General features: G+C 67.5%; 1 protein-coding gene across 1 annotated transcript; it reads left to right on the forward strand.

The window, feature by feature from the left end:
- Positions 1–921: 921 nt before the first annotated feature.
- Positions 922–3,002, forward strand: PIM3 (Pim-3 proto-oncogene, serine/threonine kinase). The gene is made up of 6 exons (XM_040991639.1): positions 922–1,026; positions 1,120–1,229; positions 1,315–1,365; positions 1,522–1,891; positions 1,967–2,143; positions 2,259–3,002. Exons 1-6 carry the CDS (start codon positions 942–944, stop codon positions 2,444–2,446), a joined length of 981 nt encoding a protein of 326 aa, XP_040847573.1. The 5' UTR covers positions 922–941; the 3' UTR covers positions 2,447–3,002.
- Positions 3,003–9,523: the final 6,521 nt, after the last annotated feature.

The following is a 9,523-nucleotide window of genomic DNA, read 5'->3' on the forward strand; positions in this document are numbered from 1 at the left end:
GCTGAGGCCGAGGCCAGGGGAGCAGGGAAGGGGGTATCTCTGCGGGGAGTGGGGAGGGGCCCTGGTGTCCTGGGGAGTTGTGTGCTGGCGGGCAGCGAGGGATGCCAGGGTCAGCACGTCCGGCCCTGGTGGGGTCCACACTGAGCTGCCCTAGGCCCCCACGTGCAGAGTGTCAGGACGCCAGCGACTGGCCAGCAAGCCCAGCTCCCTGCGCCCGGGGACGCCTGCACCCGGCTCCGGGGGCCGCCCAGGGGCGCCTGCACCCAGGGCCGCCTGCACCCAGGGCCGCCTGCACCCGGGGCCACGCCAAGCGTCAGCACTCAGGCAGCGCACCTCGCACTCCGCACCGAGGAGAGCCGCCGCCGCAGCAGCAAACAGGACGGTCCCCGGCGGGCGGCTGCACGAGCCAGGCCGCGAGGCGCGCCATTCCCGGCAGGGCGCGAGCAGGCCGCGGGCGGCGCTGACGCAAACGCGCGACACGTGTCCCCGCGCGCGCCGGCCCGCCGCCAGGCGCTGACCTTCGGCGGCGCGGCCGGAAGCCCCGCCCCCCCCGCGCGCCCATTGGCCGGGCGGCGGGGGGTGCTCGGCAGCTCGGGCTGCCGTTGGCTGTCGCGGCCCCGCCCCGCCGCCCTCCCGCGCCGCCGCCGCGCGTGCGCGGCCCGAGAGCGTCCTTGTGCGCGTGTGCGCCGCGGCCCGTGCGCCTCTGCGACTCCACGACGGCAACTAGTCCCGGGGCGACCCCGGCCCCGACCCCGACCCCGGCTCCGCACGACCCGCCCGGCCGCGCCCGCCGTGCCCCGCCCGTGCCGCCCGCCCCCCGCCCCCCGCCGCGGAGGGATCCGCACGGCGCGGCCCGAGCCCCGGGCGTGGGAGCCGCTGTGCCCGCTGCGCGCCCGGCCGTCCACGCGCGGCCAGCGGGGCCCCCGAGGCCGCCGCCCGCCATGCTGCTCTCCAAGTTCGGCTCGCTGGCGCACCTGTGCGGGCCCGGCGGCGTGGAGCACCTGCCGGTGAAGCTGCTGCAGCCAGGTGGGCGCGGGCCGGGGGGCGCCGGGGGGCCGCGGGGCGGGCAGGGGGCGCGTCCCGGGCCGCACCAACCGCACCCGCGCGCCGTCCCCGCAGCCCGGGCCGACAGGGAGAGCTTCGAGAAGCTGTACCAGCTGGGCGCCGTGCTGGGCAGTGGCGGCTTCGGCACGGTCTACGCGGGCAGCCGCCTGGCCGACGGGCTGCCGGTGAGTCGGGGTCCCGGGCGGCCCGCGGGGGTGTCTGCCAGCGCCCCCCCGGCCGCGCTGACCCCCCGCGTCTCCCCGACCCCAGGTAGCCGTGAAGCACGTGCTGAAGGAGCGGGTGACCGAGTGGGGCAGCCTCGTAAGTCGGGCGGGGGTGGCACGGGCAGCCGCTGACCGCCCTGGCCCGGGATGGGTGGTGCTGGGTGGTGCCCCAGGTGGACGCCCGCTGAATGCCCTGGCCCAGGATGGGTGGTGCCCAGGTGGGCGCCCGCTGACCGCCCTGGCCCTCCCGCAGGGCGGCACGGCCGTGCCCCTGGAGGTGGTGCTGCTGCGCAAGGTGGGCGCGGCGGGCGGCGCGCGCGGCATCATCCGCCTGCTGGACTGGTTCGAGCGGCCCGACGGCTTCCTGCTGGTGCTGGAGCGGCCCGAGCCCGCGCAGGACCTGTTCGACTTCATCACGGAGCGCGGCGCGCTGGCCGAGCCGCTGGCACGCCGCTTCTTCGCGCAGGTGCTGGCTGCTGTGCGCCACTGCCACGCGTGTGGCGTGCTGCACCGCGACATCAAGGACGAGAACCTGCTGGTGGACCTGCGCTCCGGGCAGCTCAAGCTCATCGACTTCGGCTCGGGCGCGCTGCTCAAGGACACGGTCTACACCGACTTCGACGGTGAGCGCAGCGGGCACCCGGGCGAGGCTGTTGGCCACGTGCCCGCCCCGCCAGCTGACCCCCGCGTCCCCTCAGGCACCCGCGTGTACAGTCCCCCCGAGTGGATCCGCTGCCACCGCTACCACGGGCGCTCGGCCACCGTGTGGTCCCTGGGGGTGCTGCTCTACGACATGGTCTGTGGGGACATCCCCTTTGAGCAGGACGAGGACATCGTGCGCGGCCGCCTCTTCTTCCGGAGGCGCGTCTCGGCAGGTGCGCCCCGCCCTTCCTGACCCTGATGTCCCCCCGGCGCCCGCAGGTGTGGGGCGGGAGGACCCCTGCGGAGGGGACCCCCTCCTGCCCGCCCTGACCCCAGCCTGCCCTGCAGAGTGCCAGCAGCTCATCGAGTGGTGCCTGTCGCTGCGGCCCTCGGAACGGCCAACGCTGGACCAGATCGCCGCGCACCCCTGGATGCTGGCGGCCGACGGGGCTGCCCCTGAGAGCTGCGACCTGCGGCTTGGCGCCCTGGATGCCGACGACGGGGCCAGCACCACGTCCAGCAGCGAGAGCTTGTGAGCAGGGGCCTGCCTGGGCCGCGGGAGCCCGGGAGCGACTCAGGCGGCCGTCCCACGAGGCCCACGTCCCACGAGGCCCACACGCGGGCTCCCGGGCCCCTCAGTCCTCACCCCTGCGAGCCTCTCCTCTGCTTTCAGTGCCTTCTGACCGCTGCTCCGGGACTGGGTCAGCCCCGCGCTGCTCCCGCAGCGGCCGTGCACGCTGGACGCCAGACCCCTTCTCCGCTGCTGGGCTGGTGGGCGGCCTTGCTGCCTATGTGGCCAGGAGCTCTCCTGGTCCGTCACTGGGCGTGTGCCCACCATTGCCCTCCAGTCCAGTGGCATTCCGGGCACGACTGTGCACAAACAATGCAATATCCGGGCCTCGCTGCCCGGTGGCCATGCGTGGCCTGTCTGCACGTGTCCACGTGTTATTTATAGTGTGACCCCACGGAGCGCATCCTGGCCCGCGGGGCTATTTATTATTTAATTTATTCTTGGGGCTGCTTCCTCAAGTAGCCTGCCTCCTCCAGGCCCCTGGGGGTGGCTTCCTGTCCCCCAGCCCACAGTGGCTAATTTAAGGGAGAGGTGACCCTGCCCCTTGGGGTGCTCTGTGCCCCCGGGGGTGGGTGGGGGTGGGTGTTAAATTATTGACCTGTGCAGTCTGCTTGTTGGCTCTGAGGGTGGGCGGGGCAGAGTCTCAAGCCTTTAATTTATTTCGGCGGCCATGCTCGCGACCCCCGCTTGTGGTCATCATGACCGGGGGCTCAGTAGCGAGTGGGAGATGTCTAAGATGCTATTTTTTATACAATATTAAAGAGTTTTGTAAATAAGAGCAACTTCCTGTGCTTGTTGGGTGGCCTGGCTGGGGAGGACAAGCTTCCTGGGTGGCCCTGGCAGGTGTCTGGCCAGTGACTTGGGAACCTCGGGCCACCTGGGCAGGCAGGGGGTGTCACGTAAGAGTCTGAGGTGCCCAGGTAATGGTTGGTGTGGCTGGAGGAGGCACCTTGGTGAAGGACTGGTGCTCAACATGACAGCTTGGGGTGCTGAGGTGACAGGGTCGGACAGAGTGCTCAGGTGAGTGGGCAGGTGGGGGTGCTGAGGTGACAGGGCAGGTAGGGGCGCTGAGGTGAGTGAGCAGGTGGGGGCGCTGAGATGAGTGGGCAGGTGGGGGCGCTGAGATGAGTGGGCAGGTGGGGGCGCTGAGGTGAGTGAGCAGGTGGGGGCGCTGAGATGAGTGGGCAGGTGGGGGCCCTGAGATGAGTGAGCAGGTGGGGGCGCTGAGATGAGTGGGCAGGTGGGGGCGCTGAGGTGAGTGGGCAGGTGGGGGTGCTGAGGTGACAGGGCAGGTGGGGGCGCTGAGGTGACAGGGCAGGTGGGGGCGCTGAGGTGAGTGGGCAGGTGGGGGCGCTGAGGTGACAGGGCAGGTGGGGGCGCTGAGGTGACAGGGCAGGTGGGGGCGCTGGGGTGAGTGGGCAGGTGGGGGTGCTGAGGTGACAGGGCAGGTGGGGGCGCTGAGGTGACAGGGCTGGTGGGGGCGCTGAGGTGAGTGGGCAGGTGGGGGCGCTGAGGTGACAGGGCAGGTGGGGGCGCTGAGGTGACAGGGCTGGTGGGGGCGCTGAGGTGACAGGGCAGGTGGGGGCGCTGAGGTGAGTGGGCAGGTGGGGGCGCTGAGGTGAGTGAGCAGGTGGGGGCGCTGAGGTGACAGGGCAGGTGGGGGCGCTGAGGTGAGTGGGCAAGTGGGGGCGCTGGGGTGAGTGGGCAGATGGGGGTGCTGAGGTGACAGGGCAGGTGGGGGCGCTGAGGTGACAGGGCTGGTGGGGGTGCTGAGGTGACAGGGCAGGTGGGGGCGCTGAGGTGAGTGGGCAAGTGGGGGCGCTGAGATGAGTGGACAGGTGGGGGCGCTGGGGTGAGTGGGCAGGTGGGGGTGCTGAGGTGAGTGGGCAGGTGGGGGCGCTGAGATGACAGGGCAGGTGGGGGTGCTGAGGTGAGTGGGCAAGTGGGGGCGCTGAGATGAGTGGACAGGTGGGGGCGCTGGGGTGAGTGGGCAGGTGGGGGTGCTGAGGTGAGTGGGCAGGTGGGGGCGCTGAGGTGACAGGGCAGGTGGGGGTGCTGAGGTGAGTGGGCAGGTGGGGGCGCTGAGGTGAGTGGGCAGGTGGGGGCGCTGGGGTGAGTGGGCAGGTGGGGGCGCTGGGGTGACAGGGCTGGTGGGGGTGCTGAGGTGAGTGGGCAGGTGGGGGCGCTGAGGTGAGTGGGCAGGTGGGGGCGCTGGGGTGATAGGGCAGGTGGGGGCGCTGGGGTGACAGGGCAGGTGGGGGCGCTGAGATGAGTGGGCAGGTGGGGGCGCTGAGATGAGTGGGCAGGTGGGGGCGCTCAGGTGAGTGGGCAGGTGGGGGCGCTGAGGTGAGTGGGCAGGTGGGGGTGCTGAGGTGAGTGGGCAGGTGGGGGCGCTGGGGTGAGTGGGCAGGTGGGGGCGCTCAGGTGAGTGGGCAGGTGGGGGCGCTGAGGTGACAGGGCTGGTGACCGCTTTTTGGGGTACTCAGGTGGGTGTGCCCTGGCCCAGCCAAGGAGAGGAGTGGTTGGCAGCCATGGGCCAGATGCAGTGTAGAATAGGAAGGTGGAGAGGCAGGTCCTGGAGGGTGACAAGGACTATTGAGGTGCCACAGCCTCCAGCCCAAGGGGTCTCTGATGGACCACTGCTCCAGGCCGGTCCCCAGCCGCAGAGCGCTCCCCGGGGTGCGGACAGGGGAAGTGCTGTGAGGAGAGGTGGGGGTACTTTCCCCTGAGGGCAGGCAGAGCATTGAGGTGGGGGCTTCTGCCTGCCTACCAGCCGTTTGGCCAGCTGCCATGGACGCTGGTCTGTGAGTGCTCTGGATTGTCCTGAGGCCAGTGGTGGGGTGGGAGGCAGTGGGGCACTCCGGGAGGGCTTCCTGTTGCAGGTGGCTGCCTCCAAGCCAGCATGTGCGTCTTGTCACATGACGCACCCACACGGTCGGCCCTCTTGTCCATCCACCTGTTTGCCCAGCAGCACGGTCATCACCGAGCTGGGCCCCAGTCCCACCCCGTGGGCGCTGCACAGGCGCTAGGCCCCCGCAGCCTGTGAGCAGAGCCAGCCCCTGGGCAGCCCTGCCGAGGGCTTCGTTCTGCACCGCTGCCCCGGGCCGCCACCTCTGCCTAGAGCCCGTGCCAGCCGATAAGGGACCAGAAGGTCCCTGAGCAGAGGCCTCGGTGGCACCCTGTGCCATGTCCATCAGGTCTGAGATGCTTCCCTCTCTCCCTCTTAGAACCAGGGCCACCTTGGGGTCACCGCACACCAAGGGTGGGGTGAGGTCAAGGTCCGGCCTCCCCAGTCCCAGGCTGTCACAAAAGGAGGGAAGGAAGGTGGGCGGGCAGCACAGGCTGGGCTGGGCGTCAGGGTTAGTGGCCACGGACACAACTGGGCAGTGTCTCAGCCGCTGGGCTGCACCTGGGAGCAGGCAGCAGGGCAGCTCCCTGGCACTCCCCGAGCATGAGGGGTGCTGAGCCCCCATGCCTCACCCCCACGCTCACATGACTCCTGGTGCTGCTGTGTTCCTGGCAGACCTGAGCAGCAAGGACCCCAAGCTGAATGCTCACAGGGGGATGCTAAGCCCACCGCAGAGGCATGCCGGGAGCTGAGGGGCGGGTCATGGCCTGGCTGTGCACGTGTGACCCACAGGAACCCCGTCAGAGGCCGGCCGTGCACACAGGACACAGCAGGGCCTGGGCTCCGGTGCTGGTCACTGCCCACACTGCTCCTGGGCGGGCAGGTCAGGAGCCACTCAGCTGCACCCCCATTAGGCTGAAGGACAGAGGCTGCCCAGGGGGCTCCGCAGCTGAACTGGTCAGGTCAGGCCCAAGGGTTGGGGGTTCTGACTACAGGCGGGCTGCAGAAAGTGCTGGGATCCTTCCTGGACCCTGGACCCCTATCCGAGGGTGCTGGTGGTGGGGTGTTGGTGCTGTGTGGAGATGGTGGCATACAGCCTCAGGCTGCCAACCCCCACCCCCACCCCCCGGGTCTCTGCTCCCCAAGCCCTCTTTTCCACACAAGACGGGCTAAAGTGTCCCAGGCCCCAGGCGCTCATCACAGATGCCCCGAGGCATGAGTGGGCATCTCACCTGCATGGGTTTCCCAAGGACAGCACGCAGAGGCTGGGGAGAGTGGGGTCCACCCAGGCTTGGGGGCTGGAGCTGTGCATCCACTCACACCCATGCCACTTGTGACAGCAGTTCAAGTGCCAGTGTATGAGCATGTTGACATGTGGACCAGCAGGGTTAGCTTCGGCCGCAGCGCAGCCTCCCAGAGCTAGGACTTCCAGGTCCTCCTTGCTGATTCCCGTCTTGCAAGAGGCTGAGCTGGGGATAAATGGGGTGCCCGGCCCTGGGTCCCCCGGCAACCCCTGCTGGATGTTGGGCGCACAGTTCCATATGCGTCCACACGCAGCTGGGTCCAGTGCGGGGCCCAGGCACTACCCTGACCTCATCTGCCAGGGCCTCTGACCAATGTCCCCAGTGCCTGTACCTTGTCCTGGCTGTGTTCACTCATGCGTCCAACAGGGCAGTGGGAACACGGCTCTGGTGGGACTCCACTGCACGCTGCCCTGCTCCTGGCTTCCCCGCGGGCCCCGTGGCCTCGGGCAGGCAGGCAGGGGTCAGCATCTCAGGTCCCTTCTGGCCATGCCTGAGCAGGGAGCTGTGAGCATGTGGCCTTGGGGTGAGGGTGTGGGTCTGAGCCCAGGCCTGGGGAAGGCCTTTGAGGGTGTTGTGGGGTTGCGACCGTTTCCTTCTGGGCTGTCGTAATTGCCCCCGTTCCCCTGCAGAACCACTGTGTCTCTCTGGACAGAGAGAATAAAAGCCGTGTCCCTGTGCTGCGGCCAGGGCTGGTCCTTCCGACCGCACAGGTGACCGCTGAGGGCTCACGTCCCGGTCCTAGGCAGCTGCGAACCTGCCGTAGTCTCTGAGACGTCGCCTGCTGCGAGCCCTGGGACCTGGGGTGTGGCTGTGGGGGTTCCCTGGCAGGGGTGCAGACTGCCAACCAGGGGTTTGGCGGCAGTGTTCTTTTTAAGGTTTATTCATTTTTATTGGAAAGGCAGATCTACAGAGAGGAGAAAGAATTTCTATCCACTGGTTCACTCCCCAAATGGCTACAATGGCAGAAAGGAAGCCAGGAGTCAGGAGCCTCCTCTGGGTCTCCCACGCAGGTGCAAGGTCCCAAAGCCTTGGGCCATCTCCCACTGCTTTCCCAGGCGCCCGGGCAGGGAGCTGGACAGGAAGTGGAGCAGCCATGAGGACAGAGCACTGGCCGCAGGGGAGGGTACTGTTTGTTATGTATGCGTATCAGTAAAAGTTCTTCGTGACACATGGGACTCGCATGTCCTTCCAGTTTTCCATTTTCGTTGATTGGGAAGCAGGACAGAGTGGGCCTGCTGCCTGCTGGTTCGTTCCCCCAAAGACCAGCTGCCCCAGGGTAGGCTGCAGCTGCGGCTGGTCTCCCATGCTGTGACAGCGTGAGCACGAGCAGGGAGCCGGTGGTGTGGCAGATGCAGACCCTGGCAGTTGTGGGTGAGAGCCAGCCGGGGGCCTCTGTGGGCAGCCGAGGGGGATGGGCTTCTGAAAGTCTCTGCCTCTCAAATGAACCAGTACATTGGACTTTTAAAGGAACTGTCTAATCTTCCATCTGCGAACACCAGCATCCCGTGTAGGCGCCGGTTCTAGTCCTGGCTACTCCACTTCCCATCCAGCTCCCACTCCTGCAGCAGTAGATGGCCCACGTGCTTGGGCTGCTCCCACCGTGTGGAAGATGATGGAGTCCTAGGATCCTGGCTTCAGAGCCGCTCAGCTCCGGCCGTTGCGGCCATATGGGGAGTGAACCAGCAGACGGAAGATTCTCCTGTCTCTTTCTGCCTTTTTAAATAAAGCTTTTCTAAGAGTCACAGGGACTAGATATCTGCTTTAACACCCAAGGTTTCCACTAATAATGGAGAAATATACAGTGCAGAGGTCACACTGCCAGAAAGCAGCCCCAAGAGGGCAGGAATTGAGCAGTCACCCACGTGTGACATGGGAGACAAAGGGCCAGGCTGCAGGCGCTCACCCACCGTCAGCCCTTAGTTAACTGTGTTCAGACGACACATGTGGAGGCAGCTTGCCAGCGTGTACCATGACACTCCTGCACACGGTGCTCAGGGCTCTTGTACTTAGTCACATATTACTGGGAGGAGGATCTCCCACCAGCAGCCAGGGCTGGGCCAGGCCAGAGCCAGCAGTCTGGAGCAGCATCCGGGGTCCCCTGAGAGTACAGGCTGTTCCTGGCTGCTTCCTGAAGTGCACTAGCGGGGGGGGGGGTGGTTTGGATTGGAGGCAGAGGTGGGCCTTGAACCCAGGGCGCCATTACAGAAGTGGTTCCAGCTGCTGCAAGCCCCGCGCCATGAGACCCAAGAGGTCAGCCAGATGGGAGCAGCACAGACGGAGGTGGCCGCTAACTCACCCAGAACAGGCAGCTGGGGCCCCAGAGACCTGGGGAGTTGTCTGCAGCGCCCTCCTCAGGCGGCTTGGGCATGCTTCACAGCAGGTTCCCTCACTCTGGCGCCTCTCACTCCACACCCTTAGGCCACCCCTTCTACCTCCCTGCACTGCAAATCCCAATTTCAGTTTGCAGATGGAGCAAGAGTGCAAAGCCGGCAGGTGCACCAACAGCCGCTGACCGCCCCACCACCTCGGAGCCTCCTTCCCCTCCGCACACTGGCTAAGGCTGACAGGGTCCTGGTAGGTCCAGGAGTGGAGGCTCCGGTGCTTGGGGCCCCAGGGATCCCATGTTTGCCCGCGCCCGGTGCTCTCATTTGGCCTGTGCTGGAGCCGTTCCACCTGGCCAGGATCTGCAGGCCTGGGCCTGAGCTGTGGAGGGCAGAGGTGCGGCCGGTGTGTCCAGGCCATGGCTGTGCACACCTGAGCGGATGCACAAGGCAGGTGGACGCGGGAGCGCGCCCTTCCCGCGGTGGCTCCCCTGGAGCAGGCAGGGGTGGCCTTCCTGAGGGAGACGTGAGCGAGCAGGGCACCAGCTTGGCCGCCAGGTGGCAGCATG

The sequence above is a fragment of the Ochotona curzoniae genome, unplaced genomic scaffold (genome assembly GCF_017591425.1).
Source record: "Ochotona curzoniae isolate NIBS_2020 unplaced genomic scaffold, NIBS_Ocur_1.0 contig_1014, whole genome shotgun sequence".
NCBI lineage: Eukaryota > Metazoa > Chordata > Mammalia > Lagomorpha > Ochotonidae > Ochotona > Ochotona curzoniae.